Source organism: Plectropomus leopardus, chromosome 5 (assembly GCF_008729295.1).
Source record: "Plectropomus leopardus isolate mb chromosome 5, YSFRI_Pleo_2.0, whole genome shotgun sequence".
Taxonomy (NCBI): domain Eukaryota; kingdom Metazoa; phylum Chordata; class Actinopteri; order Perciformes; family Serranidae; genus Plectropomus; species Plectropomus leopardus.
The window spans coordinates 14,972,516-14,993,706 of record NC_056467.1 but is presented as its reverse complement, the minus strand read 5'-3'; the positions used below and the strand labels follow the sequence as shown (position 1 = coordinate 14,993,706).

Here is a 21,191-nt window from a genome sequence, read left to right as displayed (position 1 = left end):
CCTACTGTGAGGGAATTTAATTTTTAACTTTCTCATCTGACATTTTGACTGAAGCTGGCCAAGAAAATTAAATTTAAGTCAGATTTTTCAGTTTCTTTCTGAACAAATTAGTTAATGAAATCATACCTGAAACTGAAATATAATATAATTTATTATAATGAAATGTAAATTAAAAAAACAAACAAAGACCCATCTAAATATGAATGTATTTGGCTATAATAAAACACTGAACAACATCTGAATAATCTCATCAAAGGAACATAAAAATCTCTGAGGTGAAGTGTGGGTGGACAGCTGACTCATTTATGTAACAAAACTACATTTGTGTCCAAACACATACATGTCTGACGTGTGAGTTTGCGTCTAATCCATCATGCCATCCATGCTGAATGAATAAAGCATTATTACAGATTATTCTATGCGTGCCATGAGTGACTCATCTGCCTGAGTGCTCAGTGTGTTCAGCAGTCACAGCTTCTGCTTATCATGCAGGTTATCTCAACTCTCTAAGTTAAAATAACAAATAAATGCACCATAAAAACACCTAATGTGTAGTTAAACCCTATTTGAACATCCTTCCACCTCAGATGACTCCTCTATTCATACTGTATAGTATAGTATAGAAAAAAACCCAACAGTTCATCTTTAAGGTGGACAAGACATTTTGTCAAGGCAAATTAATATCTATTTAATGTACTGTGTCGGCATTATTAATATTAAAACAATTTAGCAGCCCTGCAATGAAAGAGGAGCAGACACAGGGGGACAATAAGCGGTTAAAGACGTTCAGAAAACTAAAATCAAATGTTGTGTTATATATATATAAAAGAAAACTTGATGGTTGTCTGTCTATACACATTACAGTGCAGTACGGGAACAACATTGTGGGACAAGAATGTGGGACAACATTCAGTGGGAGTGAAGCAAACATCCAGACTAACATGAGATGTAAACAGATATAAAACATGGTATGATCATAGGTATTCCCATTGTAAATCAGTGCCTCATGATCTGATTTATCAAAAGTCTGCATAGCCAGATCTTCCAGCTGCTTCTGGACTGCAGTTGTTTTTAATGGGCCTGAACTTCAGACTTCCTGACTTCAGCATCATTTTGCTGATATTAGCACTGTGTGTTACAAGAAAGCATATTCAAGCAAGATGGCCTGATTTTGTAGTGTACATATACTCCATTTCTGTGGGATTATCTTTAGCAATTGTATTGCTTCTTGATACCAATATATTAGCAAAAATGAGCTCTCAGGTGTTTCAGAAAGTAAAGCGTGAATCTTCTTATTCAAATAATGCCATATTGTCACAAAATGTACTTAACAATGAATGTTGAAACAGATTTCAATTGTAATAGATGTTTAGATATACTGTGCACATAAGACGAAAGTAAGAAAAAATTTACAGTTGTTTACAAAATGAAAAAAAAATTTTCACATGAAGCACATGGTTATGCCCTATACTGTACTCATGGATAGATTGCTGAACTGGTCTACTGTGCGCAGGTCCAGGGGCCAAAAGTGTCAGGAGGCCCCCAGAACTCACCTGCAAGATGTCACTCAAATTAACATACTATATCGATCAGTAAGAGACGCAAAAATATACAAAGAGATGCAAAGGAATTGTGTTGCAACATAACATTACCACGAAGCAACATAAATGACTACAAAAAGAAAGAAACACAAAACCACAAGAAGATGCATAAACAAAGGGACACAAAACCACCACACAGTCTGTGTGTCTTGCGTCTATGTAGGAGAGGTGGTGCGACCCTTTGCATATTTTTCCAAGGGGCCCTTTGTCCCATAATCTGCCTGTGCATTTACTTCAGCTCCATGTTATGGCTAAAGTGTTTTTTTCTTTTAATTCTTAAAAAATAAATACAATTTGTGCAATGTTCTAATACAAACACCCTTTTGGAAGCACCGCAAGGAAGAGCTGCTAATGATGGATCAGGTTTGTCATCTGTGTCACAGAGATGCCCTCCAGAACTACCTGATAAACTCTTTAGCAGATGGTAATCTGACCTAACTCTCCATCACGAACACTTTGATAGACATGACTTAATTAAGACCAATCTAATGTTCAGTCTTAGAAAAAAAGGAGGCTTGGAATAGAAAGAGAGTGAACCCAGTCACTGAGGCAAGGTCAGACACTGGTCCCTGTATGAACTTAGTTTCTCGCTTATTTCATCAGTACAATACAAAGTTATTTCATAGAGCACCCTGATGTATATTGATATTCATCTCCAGGTCTTAAAAATATGCTTTTAGAAGTAGTGGGCTTTAATATGCAGTTTATTACCAATATGCTGACTTTGTACTGCTGCAGCATGAAAACATATTGTAATTATATGGTTCCACAATGCATTTCAGCGACCCTTGAGGCTTTCAGCTGCAAAAAAATGCCACATTTTTTCATTTTCTTGGAAAACAAAGTTTTGGAGGTGCATGTTTTTTTTTTTTTTAGGAAAAGCATTGAGGTGTTGACTGCAGAGTGTGCAGAGACAGTTAGCGTTGGGTGATTAAAGACCACACATTGAGCACACCTGATTAACTATCTGAGAACAGATGGCTATCAGATGAGGCTTTCCATCAAACTCATTCAGCTGGACAGGGTTCACGTCTGGAGAAGACAGGCTCAGTGACATCATTCAGAGAATTAAAGGGGAATACCTCTAAATCTATGAAAAGTGTAACTGGAGCTGATTTTTGAGCAGGAATACTTAAATAGAGTTTAGTTTAGTTTAGTTGTCAAATGCAGAAAAGCTTTAAGAACTGCAAGATTTCTTGCCGTAACTTAAAGGTGTCATTGCACAGAGGGTTTCCTGATTTAGTACTTTTGAGCAGATGGTTATCATAAGAGATTTCCCAACACATCTGCTCAGCTGGACAGGGAACACTGCAGTGTTCAACACTGCACTGCAATAGGCATCATTTCTGCCAGCCCGTTCTCATTCCCGCTCTCATTCCCAGGGCGTCAAACACTTTGTCATGCCCCAAAATATACTTACAACATAGCTAAAACCCTTTAACATATGTTTACTTCCTTAAGTTTAGGCAGTAAGAGCATGTGGTTAGGTTTAGACAAAACATTTTGGTTTGGTTGAGAATAAATATAACTGTTACTAAACCTAACCCCATGAAGTTACGCAGTTAACACACGGTTGTCGCACAATGACATCATTCACGTTACGTATTTAGATCATATTACGTGAAGTAAAAAACATGCTTGAATCCTAAGCATGATCCTTTTTTTCTAACACTAACCAAGTTGTTTTGTTGCCTAAATCCTAATGTGACCAAAACATTAATCACGTGTTACGATGTGTTTCCGATGTGTGCTGTGTGCATTGCTATGAGAAGCCAATGTGTGTGACAATTCATCCGTGTTTGATGACCTGGGATGAGAATGGGTTGCACCTGCACACCAGGACTGCAGCATGTGTCATGCTATAAGACATCTTCAGGATTCCAATTTATTATTAACCATCACTCTGTATGCATATTACTATCATAGAATTATCAAGCTCAAGCTGAGGCTGTAAAAAATGGGAATAAAAAAATATTTTCTCATACGCAACCAACAGATGGTGTGATTTCACGGGTAAGCAGACATTGGCTAACTGACTGACGTCAAAGATTCAGATGTTGTAAATCTGAGCTGTGTTATCAGCAGTCTAACAATCTACAGTAGAATACCGTCATATGATAAACATACCTCACATGTTTAGAATTACAAGGATTTTTTAAATAAAACTGTGCAGAAGTAGTGGTTCAGTACAAGCTCAGTCTCAAAAACCCCATCTAGTGTTTGACTGGAACACAAAATCCATCTCAATTGATTTGGATCACGATACACACACACTCACAAGAAATATTTAATTTCCATTAGGTGTCTCTGTGACAACTCTTAAGGTAAGTGTGCTATTAAAATGATATGATTAAAGAATTTGACATGGGCTTGAAAATTATGACTGAAGTTTGTCTCTTGAAATTATCCAAATTCTTTGCTCCTGTTAAGGTGCAAAGTGCAAGGAGCATGTTATTTTCTTCATGTTAGACATTTAATAATTTCAATTAAAAACGTAGCTGTAATGAACTATTCTCCTCACCAAACAATCACTATCTTCTGACAGGAAAAAACATTCTTAAAGTGAGAGTGATTCAATGAAGTAAAAGTAGGACTTCCACTGTGCTTGTGCACTTGAAAGCTACAGTACAGTAATTACTTTTAAACCTGTCCATAGGCTGCAGAGCTCTATAACCCACAAAGGGACCTCAGATATAACATAAAGCTGAGCCCTCAGGCTTGTTGAAGCTCATCATAGGTCAGAGAAGACACACAGAGAGAGAAAAACAGGCAGAAAATGGGACACGAATGTTTTGCTACGACAGAGCAACAGAGAGGATAAGAGTGTTGCAGCAAATGCAATAGGTGAAATTGCAATTTCTTAGATTATTTTCCTAATTGTTATCAAGAATTCTAGATAAACACTTACACTCAACATTGATAAATGTGTACGATGCATGCTTTTAAAAACTGAAAGCCCCTTTAATTGCTGTCACTTCTTTAAATTTAAACTATTTTCACACTGGCAGACAAATCATACTAAATATACGCTGTGGGAAATAAAGGGGCGAGAGTGTTCGGTTAAAGTCAGGCAAATGGTAGTCTCTTGATATATTTGTTGAACTTTAAAATGTTTTTCAGGGTGCACTTTGTGTGTTTATGGCTCATGCTTTACTACACTCAGTCAAAAAGTTCTTAAAATGACAGGACTGCAGAACAGCAGCTTCATAGTGACTCAGTTGTCCGAATAATGTGTGAGTCCTTGTTGCGTGTCTTGTTTCAGAGAAGCAAGTTTGCAGTCTGTCATCTCTGTATGTGTGCACTGTCTAAAACTGTAAATCTCCCATACTAATATGTACTTTAAGAATACACAAAAACTTTTGTCACATTCCTGTGACTCAATGCGTGCAGCTACGTTGAACTCCCAAGTCGTTGGATTCTGTGGCTGTGAAAAATAGACCCTAGAGCATCTGAATTGTGGCTACTCTTCAACTTCAACCACTGCAAAGTGTAATATCTGACATGACTTCTTTCATGATTAATGTAATGAGTAATGAGATTGTGGGTCATAAATACTTTGACAGCAGACAACAAAAACATCTGATATTGTCACAACTGTTAAAATAATGCAGAGCATTACATACAAATAAATATATAAAGCTAAGACCTCAGCAACATATTAACTCCACTTTCCTTTGATGAGCTTGCGTAAAAGGTGAACTTACAATAAAGCAATAATGTAACACTGCCCTCCAAAAACTGTAAATAGTGCTATAATCCTTCTTAGGAAGTCTTGGGGAAAGAACATAAATAAATAAATATATTTCCTCTTTCTTACCTGTGCTGCCATCAGCGATAACTCCATTATCCCTGGATCGATGGTTGCCAGCTTGAATGTGTAAAAGTAAAACTGTTGACAGAAAAAAAATTAAAAGGAGAAGAAAGAAGAAAGAGTATGAAGACGGTCTCTGCAACTGCACCGCTGTGCTTCGCTAGATGAGTGTGCTTGTGGATGTGCTACATAATGACACAATGAATGCTTTTCATGCTTCATGGAAGAGTTTATTCACCCAGCACTTTCTCTCTCTCTTGCTGTATGGTTGTGTATGTTGGGGGGCAGGGGTAAACTTGTGCTCGAAGCATGCTAGGAAAACCCTGCAGAATTATTGATGCTGGTGCAGCTTTTGCATGTGAGCTCTTTTGACTGCTACCCCGTGCATATCCACTTTCTTTTAGATGAACTTTGTAATGCCTGAATTATTCATCTACATCTGAAAATTTACATTAAAATTATCTTTGTGTATTGTTCCATCCGTCTCAGGCTTGTTAAGGGTTTAGAAGTTGAAACTAATGGCTTCATTATGATTAATAAATCATTTTCTAATGTATTATATGTTTTATTTATAACTACAGACTTGAGAGCTTATCACAGAGAAACAGTAGCAGAGTCATGAGAAAAGTCAACCCTTTATTAATGAACACCAGACAGAGAGACTTCACATACTCTAGCAAGTTGTTACATTTGTTCTCTTTAATGTCTTATAACTGATACAGTATACAAAGCACTGGTTAAAACTTTATTGACTTTTAATAAGCCATAAAGAACATTTTGTAAAGGATGCTTAGTCACAAAGTAGTAAAGAAAAAGATAAACATTAAATAATAATAATTAAATGCTTGATACAGTACATTATGCACAAATAGTAACTGATTAAAACGTGTTGATGAAAAGGTACTGCAAGTCTCAAAATATACAAAACCAAACTGTGACTATATCAGTTCAGTGTCTGGGACCCTGTGCAGTGTATGAAGTGCATTTTCTTGTTGGTTTAAATAGCTTCAGAGGATTTGAAAGAATGATATGACATTCTTACATTCATACACTGTAGTAAAGCCAAGCACACATGCAGTCTTTTTTATTGCTTGTCTGTGCTTGAAATGAGCTTGTCTGAGTTTTTGAATTTAATTTCCAAAGACAGATTCACCCCAAGCCACTTACGTGTCTCTAATGTCACAGCACACCAAGCTGTTAACTGTAGACCTCTATTGTACTCTGTGGCCTTTGGAACAATTACTACCGCATGAGAAAACCCCTTAAAATAGTCGCTGTTGTGGCCTTTGTGTGTGTTACAAGTGAGAGCGAGAAAATGACTGTACATTTAGGTGCCCTGTGTGAGTGTGGAGGCATATGCATGTGAGGCAAAGCTGCTTCAAAGCAATGTGAAGCTCCTTTATGCACAGTATAGTCCATTTGTGGAGAGATGGTCATTATCCCTGAGGGTCGATGTGTCCAGCTGTCAGCAGAGGATGTTTTTAACAAAAGAGACACAATGAGGAGAAATGTGAAAATATGAAGAGGTAATTGACCTAAAAATTGAAGAGATGGGTTGAATTGACAGTGCTGGAGTTTTAGTTGATTTTTTTACACATACCAGCCCACTCGTGTTTATACATTAGTGTGTATTATGTGTGTATTACACAGGAGTCTGACATTAGCTTGCCGGCAGTGTTTCGGCTCATTTTGTACAATTCTTTACACATCCACTTTCCATCTGACTGAGACAGCTTTTTGACATACAGAGAAACACTTTGTCATTGCAGCCACTTCATGGCCAAAGACAATTAAGAAATACTAGCTAGCACTTGCCCCCAAAGGCTTTACCAGACAGATACATGCATACACATACAAATGGATTACTGACTTTCAAAAGCTGCTCTTTCTCTACCTTCAATGTGCACAGAAGTGGTTTTCTGTTACGGGAACACACACATAACAAAATTAACTAACTGGATCATTAAGTACAGAATGCATCGATTTAAATTGATTTATTTAATGTGAAATGCAAAAACACAAGGTTGCTCTGCTGCTTCACACTGCCTCTGGTACAACTAGGTATTTGTTTTAATAATTTTTTAACAGATTGTTCTCATTTTTACACACAAGATCAGCCGTGTAAAAATTGCATTAAGCCGCACAGTGCATGCTATGTGACCAAGGGCATATTCATATCGCACAATGTCCATAAACAATGTATTTAGGCCCTAAAATTACGATACCAATGACATTATTCAGACTGTAATATATTGCTGAATTAATGTGTTAGACGTTTATTAATTGGTTTCCTATTTACATTTATTTGGCATTGTCTAACAAATGTATGTCCAATATTCACTTTGTATTTGGCTTTGGTTTTGGTCTCAACCAACTCCTGAAAGAAAAACCTAGGTCTTCCACAGCTCAAATCTCATTTTGTGCAGGTACAGGGTATTTACCTGAACAAAGTTACTGAAAACAGTTAACCAAAATGTAATGTTATGGACTGTAAAAAAAGTTAACTGAAAGACTGACTGAAGCTTCACTTTTGTATATCAGACCTCAGCGTTTCCCAGAGTTGACAGAGGTAGGTGAGACGGTTCTTTGGTCAGTGCCTTTCTATTTTTTTAGGACTCTGGCCATGTAAATGCTGTGTATCTTTTATTGTACAGCACATTTATTTTTCAGAGCTATTATTGCTGCTGGTGCTAATAATCCCACTACAGCCCCAACAGCTCCACCAGCTGTTGCTCCAATGGCAATACAAAGAGGGCCTCCAGCAGCTGCTGCCGCAGCACCGATTGCAACACCCACCTCAGCAGCTGCTACAATCACACCACTTTTAATGAATTTGTTTTTCTTTTCTGCCTTTTCTCTTGATTTTCTTATATACTCTTCATCGAGATACTTTAATTGTTTCTTCAGTTGTTCTCCCTCAAACATTGCCATCAGTTGTTGTTCTTCTCTGAGTTTTTGCTCAGCACTATCCCTCAGAATCTTCTCTTGCTGTTCGCAGATCGCTCTCTCAGCCTCCTGGAACATTTCATTTGTGTAAAATGTTCCTCCATTATCACTGATCATACTTTCTATCTTAGCAAGCAGCTGAGGCCCCTGACTGTTATTGGTATCTGTGTTATTGAAAACATGATATCGAAAGTGACATCTTACAATCAAATGGCTAAGTTGTTTACTTTTTCTAAAAAAGTCCTCAATTCTTGTGCTTCCGAGCTGGTCACCATGAGTGAAGAGAACCATAGAGAAATCTGCAGCTTTGTCACCAAACACCTGCTGCAGAAGTTCAATAGTTTTCTGTTCTTCTTCTGTGAATCTGCCCAATTTGACCACAACCAGGAACGCGTGAGGGCCAGGCGAGGAGAGAGAGATGCACTCTTTCAGTTTTCTGATTACGTCGGCTTCTTTGTATTTTGTATCGTAAATTCCTGGTGTGTCAATGACCGCGACCCTGCGTCCATCCACCGTTCCTTTAGCCTTTTCACACTCTGATGTGATAGACTCCGCAGAGAGGACTGATGTAAAGGCTTTTCTATTGAGGATGGTGTTTCCCGATGCACTCTTCCCATTTCCTGTCTTTCCAATCAGTATGATTCGAATTTCTTCATCGGGATCAAAATCTACAAAACAGTGTGAGAGATTAGGGGCTGGCTAGGTGCCATGGGTTCTTTAGTGTGCTTCTACTGTAAGAAAATTAATCAATAGAAATGCTGTAAAATGTATTGCATATCACTGTCAATAATATGCTATTGTTTACAAGCAAAAGTTGAAGCCAATGTCATAAGTTACCGTGCATTTTGTTCTTGGGAAAAATCTGATACGAAGATACGACAATATCATTAAAGGTGTCCTCATCACTGTGGCCATGGACTCGAGTACGACCAGCAGCCCTTTGCTCTATGTCATCTCAATTCTCTCTCATCCCCATTTCCTGTCATCTCTATTACTGTCCTATCAATTGAAAGCCATTTAAGAACCCCCCAAAAATAACTAATCAGTCATCTGTATCTTATGTTCTAATCTTAACGACTCAAAAACAGTATTCAATTTTCAGTTAGATTTTTGGTATATATTTGCCATGGCAGCCAGTAGATTGACTCTTTGGAAAATACTCTGTTTATTTGCTTTCTTTCTTACAATTAGATGAAAAGATTGATACCACTCAGATGTCCTTGCATTAAAAGAGTATGCCACTGATTTAGCATTGCACTTCTACCATCTACATTACCCGTGATGAATCTCAAGGACTTTTAAGCTGTGAGCAAGAATGCAGAATATCAAGAAAGTATTTCACAGATTTTAAAATATATATAAGTACAGCTGATAAACATTAGTCTAAAAGAGGCAAAAAAGGGCAGGATTACCTGTGTTCTGAGTCCTTTCAGTCTGTCCTTGTCTGCCTCTGCCATCCCTCTGACTTAGCCTTAGAGCACTGAAGGCCATGGTTCGACAGATTTGGAGTTCACACAAATGTTTGAATCACTGAAACAGTTCTGTCTTCTCCGACTCACTGAGAACTGGTGCTTTTTTGGATGTCGGTGTATTTATACCTTTTCCTCCCCGTTTTTGGCAGCTTGCCATCAACCTTTTTAAAAGTCAGCACTCCAGTTTGATCACATTGCAAAGAAACAACGTACCAGGAAATACATGGTACAGGAAATGCTTTTGCACCACCTAGAAGAGAATGATTGGTATGACAATGTTTCTGGGGACTCAGTATTAAAAAAAAAACAGATATTAAAATGTTTTCATCCTCTATAGAGTGATGGTGGGATTAATTGGGATTCATCCTCTGAGAACCATGAATGTGTAAACAAAATATCCATGGCAATACATTCAATACTTATATTTAAGTCTAATAATTTTGTGCTGGAGTCAAGTGTTTTAGGAAAACATTACAGTGTAAAATTACTACAGTCAGCAGTTAAAAGTCAGCATTACTCTAAACTCTTTTTTGTTGTCTTGTTTCCTATTGGAAACAGCTTTCTCTGTATTTCATGAGGTACATCATAATTCTTTACTACAACTGTACAACTAAGCAGCTTCACAACCACTTCAAATCACACTGTTTCAAAACAGTGCTTTTTATGATGATTTTATTGATCTTTTAGTTTTCTGTTGGTTTGTCAGTGGTGTCATGTTGATAAGTCACCTGGATTCCTGCATCTTTGTGTTAACAAGAACCACAATTTAAAAATGCTGCGTTGGCATTTAGTGTAGTTCGAAGCTCCAGCGCGCCTAAATACAGCCTCACAGAACCACTGGGTGTGACTGCAGACTGCCACTGTTTCAAATCATTCAGATTCTACCCTCCAAAAATTAAACATGGTCTGCTGACTATTAAACATTTAATACGGAAACAACTTCCCATCAGCACAGACACATTTTCTGTAAAAGTTACTACAGGAATGTAGCAGCTCCTGTTTCAAAGAAGGATGTTAACATCTCTGTTTGCGGAAATCCCCACAGTCATTCCCCACTGTAAACATCTGCCATTGTTACCGTCACTATCATTATCTGCTGTGGTGACAGATGGTCTATCAGTCGCGGTTCATAACATTTTCCAAGTCCGAAAGGAGAATTAAAGAATGATAACATAGATCATTCAGAAAATGTTTTCAATAGAACTGAGGCAAAATCAGTAAAACTTGAACATACAGCACGTGCAAGAAAGATGAAACACAGTGAAGAAGTTTTAGATCAGATTTATTTTAGTAGAGGTAACAATGAAAATGGTAAATTACAAGGATAAGTAGTGCTTTTAATAGTTACGGAGAAGAATGTACACCATGTACTGGCTCACAGGCCATGACAAATATTGTAATGGTCATAGTGGTTGGCAGTAAATAAAATATATTTATTGTAACAAAGAAAATAACTGAAAAACTGCAAATTTGGAGGGTGTCAATCAGTAAAATCAGTGATGTAAAAAGGTGAGAGGACATGAAATGTAAGGTGTTGTAAAGTGAAAGCAAAACAGAACTCAACAAAAGCAAAAGTATGCAGACACAAAATCTGTCTGGCTACTGCTTCCTCTGACACAGTCAAGCACATGCAAGTAAAATGCAGGTGGCATAGCAATCTCAACAGGCCTTTCCCACAGCAGTTTGACTTGTCAGAGTAGGAAAAGCACAGGTGTTACTGATAACACTAATGATGGCTGTTTTACTCAAGTGTTTCAGTGAGACTGACGGTAAGCAAGCATGCAGAATAAAAAGATCCTGAAATCAAAGCAGCTAAATGTAATTCAGTCATTGACTGTATTGTTTTCACCTGTGTTGTTCCTACTGTGACATGTCAAAATGCCGTCCATGAAATGGGCCTGTGACTAAACAACAACATGAATCTAATGTATTGAAAGTAAACATGCCTATTACGGAGAATGGCCCATGTTGTTATTATGGTATTATATTATTGGATCTTTGTTATCCATTCACTTGTTTTAATGTTGTGATGCCGTGAGAGGTTGGGAGCTTTTCTCTTGGAACTTCAGAAGTATGGGTGCAGGAAATGAGTGCATTCAAATGTTGCTTTCCAACTCAAATTCAGGTGAATTTAGTCTTCTTTAACAGCATTTTAAACTTATTTCTTGTAGACAGAAGTTGAAGAAAACAAAAACATGCAAGTAAATCAATATTGTAGTTTACGGTCTTCTAGGTAACATAACTAAAAAGCTCTGCTCTTCTCTGGTTGTCTCAGTCATTGTCTTCTCGTCTGCATGCACCGATTCAATCAGCTGATTTGTTTCAGCTGGGCAGTAATCAGTGTCCTGACTGCCCTGCTTGCTTAGTGTGGGTCTTGTAGTCTTTTACTGGATGCCATGATGGTTTGTAGTCCTTCCTGCAAGAGAAAAGGTATCCCTTAAGGAAAAAGGCTAGAAATTGTGCTGCTCAAAATATGAAATTAAATTAAATTGCGCAGGCTAATTTTACAGGCCAATCAAGTTTTCTTTTGGATCTTCATCTAATCAGTCATCTCAAGAGCTGATTATTTCAGATAAATGTAGATCACTACAACAACAGAAGAGGAGAGTATTTAGTATTGAATTCTTGAATTAAGAACAGGGTGAGGCAAGCGGAAGGCTATTTTTCAGGGGCTGAATTGAGATAATTTTGTGTTGATGTTATATTGAACTCTCTTATGTTTAGGAGAAATAGACTGGACATTTTAATAACAAGATAGCAGCTGCAGTCACTTCTTGTCAAGTTGAAAATTGCATTTTATTTGTTGCATTGGCCCTTTAAAAGGTATTTACACTGATAAAAAGGGACGCTGAGCTATAATCTGTCAAATACAGCCACTTTAAAGGAAATCAAGTCATTTTGAGGCAGAAACAGCCTTTTAGTGACAAGATAGATCACTTTTTGGCAATTTTTTATGTGTTGTATTGGCTCTTCAAAGGTATTTCAACAGGTAAAAGGAGGTAAAAAGGATGAGTGGTTATAATATTGGGCACAGAGCAGGTAATATAATACGGGCTCATAAGGATAATAGCAGATAATACCTTTATTTTTACATTACTCATCTGAAAAGAATGATAGACTATTTTCCAAATGTAATGTGTAAGATTTTAGACATATCAAACACATACAACCAACCTTTATGTGCAGTCTATGGGTAAAACTAATCATTAACTGTGGTGGCTGCTGCAGGAACATTACCATCTAGTGGATATTTTAATGTACTACATTAGCAGGGGTCGCTGCATTTATTGTTAGAAAAAGATCTCAGTTTTTGTACTGTAGTATGAAACTTGTAGAATCCGTTTCACAATGAACTACAACTGAACTTTAAGGGTAAGTTAAAAAATATCAAGCCTATACCAGTTTTTAGTGTAAGTGTAAAGATAGATATATCAGATGAAAAAATGAGAACAGTATTAAACCTTTTTTTGTACCAGCTTCTAGCAAAACTGCTATTTTCCATCCATAGTCCCTGGGCAGGTAGGTGGAGTAATTAAATAAATAAATGACAGAATTCTATTAAATTTAACTTGGGATGGGGGCACAGCAAGTTTTCAATTAAAAAAAACAAACATTATTATTATTGCTATTAAAAATATTCTTAATATCTTTGTTGTTTTTTTATCATCTATTGCACTTTTTATTTAATCTCACCTACAATTTTTGTAACATTGAATTTGTTTATATGTACTAGTATTTTTTGTGTGGTTGATTCTGTTTGATTGCTAAACGGCTCTGTTGGAGCAGAAACATGGAGGAGGGGTATATTCTATTTTACCAGTTTTATTTGGGATTTATTGTGTTTTAAGTCTGCTTTTAATTTCTTGTTTTGCTGCCTTGTCCTGCATTCCCATTAAACTGAACGCTGGTTTTATCCCCTTTTTAACTGTCTTTGTTTAATTCTGTTTTCTTTATGTTCTACTCTATCAGTACTTTTATTTTATGCCTTTGTGTCACTTTATAAATCTGTTTTTTTTCCTGTTTATGTCCCTGCACTTGCCGTCACTTGTTCTGTTATCACCGCACAATAAAGAAACATAGTAATAACATAATAAAAAAAACAAAAAAAACTATTCATTTCTCACCACTGACGATATCCAAATCATAAGTTTCCATGTTGCTGTTGTCCAAGTCAGCTTTCTCTGAACCTCCAAGTTTGAAAGCCACCCTCTGACTGTCTGCTGGAGGAGTCTGGGGTTGAAGGCGGCTCTACTGGAGCAGGTTTGCTGGACTTCTCCATTGGTGGAGGTTCACAGGGAGCCGGGGCTGTTTCTCCTGAAGTACATTAAAGTGTTTAACTGAGATCAAGTGTGTCATATTTTAGGCAAGGCTTATACAAGCTTATTTACTCTAAAACATTCTTTCCACTTTAGAAAATTATTTTTAAAACACTATTTTTTCATTATTTTTCTTGTCTATGCAAGGATTATACAAATCCAGACAAAATAATTATATTTTAATAAAGAGCAACAGGCCTAAAATTTGTTTTCATTTGAAATGCATTTGTGAGTGGAAGTCCAAAAGTGTAGGATTTACTCACGCTTGATTTTCTTCTTGAGGTATGGACAGACAGCGAACCAAACAACCAACGCTGTGACAAAGGCACATCCCAGCAATCCACAGCATACCCCATCACGGCACACTGTCAAAACCCAACACCATGCACACGAGTCAGGAACATCAGAGAGAAGTCTGTCTGAGATAAGGACTAATGACCCCATGGATTTATCTTGTGAACCTTTTGGAGGAGCTCAACCCTTAGGTTGGTAAAGGTAATTTTGAATGCTGGACTTCGACTGGTAATAGAGTACTTATATATTTTGTACTTAACTTTAGAAAAGAAACTTAACATTGCTGTCACCACTGATGACTTGAAATTACACTGATATATCAAACATGTACTCTTTTGTGTTAGGGTCAGATTTACCTTTTCAGAATGAATTTGCAAACAAAATAGACAAGAATTCCTGACATGATACCGGACAGCACAGGTGACAGGAACCAGGATGCCACTTTGGATAGCAAAAGACATTTGAAAGATAATTGATTAATGAACTTTGAGATATACTTGTATTTCAGGTTTAGTAACTTTTTGTCATATATGCTGAATTTATCACTACATCTTTCCAGCAGTACATGAGACAGATAATCTGAGGAAAATCTCTTGTTCCTGTTGCTCCTCCTAGGGCTTCTAATGGCATTTGCAAGAAAACACTTTGTCTATAGCATTAAGATGTACTGCTTAGTAAATTGACAAGTTTCAAACAAAGCACAAAACACACCTGACCTTAACTCCTGTCCCTGCAGGTGGTGGGCCCTCAGGGTGGCGGCTCCATGTCGTCTTTTCAGGCTGAGCTCTTGGGCAGAGGCCCAGCCACCAGACGCTCACCGGCACCTGCAGACTGACCATACCAGGCGAGGTACTCGTGTCCCCAAGATAGCATTCAGTCATGGTCTTTTCTGAACCGCTCTTGGTCTGGCCCCTCCCCTGGGACCACTTTGCCTTGGGAGACCCTACCAGGGGCTATTAGCCCCGGACAACACAGCTCCCAGGATCACAGGGACACGCAAACCCCTCCACCACGTTAAGGTGGCGGTTCTCGGAGGGGAAAAAATGTTTTGTCTGTCAGTTACTTAGCAGACAATACTTAAAGAAAAATGAGAGAGAGAGAAAGAATCAAAATCTTTTTTAACCCCCCCATTCCATCATGATGGTCTTCCTCTCCTCCCTTCTTTTTGTTGTCTTTCCTTTCTCTTCGTCTCCTCTTTTTTTAAAAATCTCTTCTGCTGTGATGGTCTCCTTCCTATCTTGTGGTGTTTTCCCTTTATGGTGGTATTGTCCTTCTGCTCCTCCTTTATCCTCTTTTTTGTCATTCCGTCCACTGTGGTGGACTTTTTTTTTCTCCTCCCCTTTCCCATTTGTTGTCGTCCATTCCTCTGCGGAGGTCGGTCATCTTCTCCTCCTCCTGCTATTCTTCCCTCCTCTTTGTTGTTGGTTCTTTCTCGGTGATGGTCTTCCACTCATCCTCTTTGGTTTCAATCTTTCCTCTGATGTGGTTTTATACTCCTCCTTATCTTGTTGTCGTTCATTTTGTTTGTGATGGTCCTCCTCCTCCCTCCTTCACTTTCCATCTTCTCTTTATCATGCTTCCTTCCTGCATGGTGGTTTTCATTTTCCCCTAATTCTAATCCTCCCCCCTCCTCTTTGTTGTTGTTCATCCCTCCATTTTGTTTTATTTCTTCTCCTCCTGCTCTACCTTCTCTACCCTTCTCCTTGTTGTCGATTCCACTCTTGCAGTCTTCTCCTACTCCTTTATCTTGTTTGTTGTGGCCTTCATCTTCACCTCCTGCTCCTCCCCTCCTCCTTGTTGTTCTTTCCTCTGTGGTGGTCTTTCTGTCCTTCCCCCCCTCTTTGTCTTTCCCTCCTATATGAAGCTCTAGTCGTCCTCCTCCGTCCCATTCGTTGTAGTTGCTTTCTCTTTAGTGATCTCCTTCCTCCCTTTTGTTTTTGTCCATTTTTTGTGGAAATCCTTTCCTCCCTCTCCTCCGTCCTTCTTTACTGTTGTTCCTTTTTTTCTGTAGTGGTGTTTTTGCTCTCCTTCTCCCTAGTCTTTGTTGCCGTTTCTTACTCCGTTGTGGTCATTTTTTGTCTCCCTCTGCTCCAATTCCTCCTCCCTTCTCTTTGTTGTATCTTCATTAATTGCCCTGCACCTCCTCTTCCCCCTTCTTTATTGCCATTCCTTCCTCTGTGGTGGTCTTTTTGGTCTATTCCTCCATCCTCCCTCCCTCTAACTCCTTTCTTCCTCCAATTTGTTGTTTTCCAATCCCTCATGGTGGTCTTTATCTCCACCTCCACCTCCCTCCTCTTTATAGTCATTCCACCCACTGTGGAGGTCTTCTTCTTGTCCCACTCTGGCTTCAGCTTTGTTATTTTTCATTCCTCTGTGGTGGTCTTCTCCTCTTCCTCCTCCTCCTCCCTCCCCCCTTTGCTGTCTTCCCTTGCTCTGTGGTGTTTTTTTGCCACCTTCTCACCTTTTGTTCTATTTCCGCTATTGTTCATTCCTCTATTTTGGTCTTCTGTTCCTCTTCTCCCCTCTTTGTTTTTAGTCCATTCCTCTATGGATGTCTCCCTCTTCTCCCTCCTTTTTGTTGGTCTTTGTCTCCTCCTCTTTTTTTTGTCATTTAGTCCTCTAGTCCTCCTCCTCCTTCCTGCCCTTTTTTGTTTTTCTTTCCTTTGTGACTGTCATCTTCTTTTCCTCTCATCCTCCCCTCTACTTTTTTTGTTGTTTTTTCCTCTCTGGTGGTCATCCCCTTCCTCCTATTTGTTGTCTTCCGTCCACTGTGGTGGTTTTCTTCTCATCCTTCTTAACTGTCCTCCCCTTTGTTGCCCTTCCTTCCTCTGTGATGATCTTTTCTCCACCTCCTACACCTATGTATCCTCTTCTTTGATGTTGTTTCTTTCTTTTGGGGGTTGTCTTCAGCTCCTCCTTCCACTTTATTGTCATTCCTTTCTCTGTGGTCATCTTCTTTTCCTCCATTTCCCTCTTCCTCTCTTTTTCTCATTCCTTCCAATATGCTCATCTCCTTCTTGTCCTCATCCTCCCCCTCCTTCCTCCTGTTGTCCTTCTGTCCTGTTGTTTTCTTCTTATTCTCCTCCTTCATCCTACTCATTCATTCTTTTGTGGTTGCTGCCAGTTCCTCCTCCCTCCTCATCTTTGTTGTACATCTCCTCCTCTGTGGTGATCAATTTCTTCACCTCCAACACCTCCTCTATCCTCCTCTTTGTTGTTGTCACTTTCTCTCGGAAGGTTTTCTTCACCACCTCCTCCTCCTCCTCTTTCCACTTAATTGTAGTTCCTTCCTCTGTGGTGATGTTTTTCTCCTTCTCCTACCTCCTCTTTGTTGATGTTCATTCCTTCATTTTGGTTTTATTCTTTTCCTCCTGCGTCAACTCCTCTCTTCTCTCCTCTTTGTTGCATTCCATTCCTCAATGAATGTCTTTTTTTCCTCCTCCATCTCCTTTCTTGTACTTTCTTCCTCTTTGGTGATCTTTTCCTCCTCTTCCCCTTTGCTGTCGTTCCATCCTATGTGGTGGTCTTTTTTGGTCCCCTCTTCCCTCCTCTTTTTTTATTGCTCCTTAATCCATTTTGGTCTTCCTACTCTTCTCCTGATCCAACTCTTAACTCCTCTTTATTGTTGTCCATTCCTCCGCTGTGGTCTTCATCTCCCCCTTCTGCTCCCTATTTTTATAATCTATCCTATCTGGTCTTTTTTCCTTTCCTCATCTTCCCTCCTCCTTGTTCATCTATCCTATGTGTGTAGCCTTCATCTCCTCCTTCCTCCCTCTGTTGTTGGTTCTTCCTCTGTGATGGTCTTCCTCTCATTCTCCTCCCTCTTTCTCTCTCCTCTATGGTGTTAATATGTCCTCTGATGTGGTCTTCTAATCCTCCTTTCCCCTCCTCTGGTTGTTGTTGATTTCTCCTGAGATGACTGTATCCTCCTCCCTCCTTCTCCTTCCATCTCCTTTTTTATCATGCTTCCTTCCTGCATGTGGTTTTTATCTTTCCCTTCCTTCCAATCCTCCTCCTTCCCCCTTGTTGCTGTCAATTCCTTTCTTGCAGTCTTCTCCTTCTCCTCCTTCATCTTGTTTTGTTGTCATTCCTTCCTCTGTAGTGATCTTTATCTCATCTGCCTCCTACTCCTCCTCTCTTCTCTTTTGATGTTCCTTCCGATGTGTTGGTTGTCTTCTCGTCCATCCTTTTTGTTATCATTCATTCCTATGTGGGGGTCATCTTTCTCTCCTCCTCCCTTGTCTTTGATGTCGTCCTTTCTCTGGTCTTCTACTCCTCCCCAATCTTCTGCCTTATCGTCTCTTTTTTTTCTTCCTATTTTGTGGTCTTCACCATCTCCTTCTGCTCTTCCTCCCATCTGTTTGTTGTTGTTTCTTCTTTCCTCGTGGTCTCCTCATCCTCTTTGATATCATTCCTTCCTTTGTGATAGTCTTCTCCTCCTCTCCTCTTTGTCGTTCCTTCCTCTATGGTGGTCTTCATTTTTCCTCTCCTCCTCCTCCTCCTCCTCCTCCTCTCCTTTCTCATTCCTTCCAATGTGGTGGTCTTTCTCTTCCTCCTCCATCTTCTTTGTTATCATTCATTCCTCTGTGGGTGGTCACCTTCCTCTCTTCCTCTCCTCCCTTGTCTATGTTGTAGTCCCTTCATATGTGGTGGTCTTCTACTCCTCCCCCATCTTCCTCCTTGTTGACTTTTCTTTTGGTGGTCTTCATCATCTCCTTCTGCTCTTTCGCTCTCCTCTTTCTTGTTAATTCTTTTGTTGTGGTCTTCTCCTCCTCTTTGACATCAGGGTAATCTTCCTCTCCTCCCTCTTTCTCTCTCTCCTCTATGGTGTTAATATGTCCTCTGATGTGGTCTTCTTCTTATCCTCAATTCAGCCTCCTCTTGGTTGCTGTTAATTTCTTCTGTGATGGTCCTTGCTCTCCTTCTCCCTAGTCTTTGTTGCCGTTTCTTACTCCGTTGTGGTCTTTTTTGTCTCCCTCTGCTTCTCTCCAATTCCTCCTCCCTTCTCTTTGTTGTATCTTCATTAATTGCCCCGCACCTCCTCTTCCCCCTTCTTTATTGCCATTCCTTCCTCTGTGGTGGTCTTTTTGGTCTATTCCTCCATCCTCCCTCCCTCTAACTCCTTTCTTCCTCCAATTTGTTGTTTTCCAATCCCTCATGGTGGTCTTTATCTCCACCTCCACCTCCCTCCTCTTTATAGTCATTCCACCCACTGTGGAGGTCTTCTTCTTGTCCCACTCTGGCTTCAGCTTTGTTATTTTTCATTCCTCTGTGGTGGTCTTCTCCTCTTCCTCCTCCTCCCTCCCCCCTTTGCTGTCTTCCCTTGCTCTGTGGTGTTTTTTTTTGCCACCTTCTCACCTTTTGTTCTATTCCGCTATTGTTCATTCCTCTATTTTGGTCTTCTGTTCCTCTTCTCTCCTCTTTGTTTTAGTCCATTCCTCTATGGATGTCTCTCCTCCCTCCTTTTTGTTGTATTTCCTTTATCTACGATGGTCTTTGTCTCCTCCTCTTTTTTGTCATTTCTTCCTCTAGTCACCTTCTAGTCCTCTAGTCCTCCTCCTCCTTCCTGCCCTTTTTTGTTTTTCTTTCCTTTGTGACTGTCATCTTCTTTTCCTCTCATCCTCCCCTCTACTTTTTGTTGTTTTTTCCTCTCTGGTGGTCATCCCCTTCCTCCTATTTGTTGTCTTCCGTCCACTGTGGTGGTTTTCTTCTCATCCTTCTTAACTGTCCTCCCCTTTGTTGCCCTTCCTTCCTCTGTGATGGTCTTTTCTCCACCTCCTACACCTATGTATCCTCTTCTTTGATGTTGTTTCTTTCTTTTGGGGGTTGTCTTCAGCTCCTCCTTCCACTTTATTGTCATTCCTTTCTCTGTGGTCATCTTCTTTTCCTCCATTTCCCCTCTTCCTCTCTTTTTCTCATTCCTTCCAATATGCTCATCTCCTTCTTGTCCTCATCCTCCCCTCCTTCCTCCTGTTGTCCTTCTGTCCCGTTTTCTTCTTATTCTCCTCCTTCATCCTACTCATTCATTTCTTTTGTGGTTGCTGCCAGTTCCTCCTCCCTCCTCATCTTTGTTGTACATCTCCTCCTCTGTGGTGATCAATTCTTCACCTCCAACACCTCCTCTATCCTCCTCTTTGTTGTTGTCGCTTTCTCTCTGAAGGTTTTCTTCACCACCTCCTCCTCCTCCTCTTTCCACTTAATTGTAGTCCCTTCCTCTGTGGTGATGTTTTTCACCTTCTCCTACCTCCTCTTTGTTGATGTTCATTCCTTCATTTTGGTTTTATTCTTTTCCTCCTGCGTCAACTCCTCTCTCTCCTCTTTGTTGCATTCCATTCCCTCAATGAATGTCTTTTTCTCCTCCATCTCCTTTCTTGTACTTTCTTCCTCTTTGGTGATCTTTTCCTCCTCTTCCCCTTTGCTGTCGTTCCATCCTATGTGGTGGTCTTTTTGGTCCCCTCTTCCCTCCTCTTTTTTTATTGCTCCTTAATCCATTTTGGTCTTCCTACTCTTCTCCTGATCCGACTCTTAACTCCTCTTTATTGTTGTCCATTCCTCCACTGTGGTCTTCATCTCCCCCTTCTGCTCCCTATTTTATAATCTATCCTATCTGGTCTTCTTTTCGTCATCTTCCCTCCTCCTTGTTCATCTATCCTATGTGTGTAGCCTTCATCTCCTCCTTCCTCCCTCTGTTGTTGGTTCTTCCTCTGTGATGGTCTTCCTCTCATTCTCCTCCCTCTTTCTCTCTCCTCTA

At 39.5% G+C, this 21,191-nt stretch overlaps 1 protein-coding gene and 1 long non-coding RNA gene across 4 annotated transcripts; both read right to left on the bottom strand.

The window, feature by feature from the left end:
* Positions 1–6,128: 6,128 nt before the first annotated feature.
* On the bottom strand, positions 6,129–9,861 carry LOC121943538 (GTPase IMAP family member 9-like). Its single transcript, XM_042487078.1, has 2 exons — positions 9,771–9,861; positions 6,129–9,026 (listed from the first exon to the last, which is right to left on the bottom strand). The coding sequence occupies exons 1-2, from the start codon at positions 9,847–9,849 to the stop codon at positions 8,056–8,058; spliced, it is 1,050 nt and encodes a 349-aa protein (XP_042343012.1). The 5' UTR covers positions 9,850–9,861; the 3' UTR covers positions 6,129–8,055.
* Positions 9,862–11,127: 1,266 nt separating this feature from the next.
* LOC121943650 lies at positions 11,128–15,454 on the bottom strand. Of its 3 annotated transcripts, XR_006105859.1 has the most exons (5): positions 15,152–15,454; positions 14,797–14,881; positions 14,410–14,511; positions 13,955–14,144; positions 11,128–12,246 (listed from the first exon to the last, which is right to left on the bottom strand). It is a non-coding gene; the product is annotated as an uncharacterized LOC121943650 (long non-coding RNA). The 3 variants fall into 3 exon arrangements; XR_006105860.1 differs by lacking the exon at positions 14,797–14,881; XR_006105861.1 differs by lacking the exon at positions 14,797–14,881 and having other exon boundaries at positions 15,157–15,454.
* Between the last annotated feature and the right edge of the window lie 5,737 nt (positions 15,455–21,191).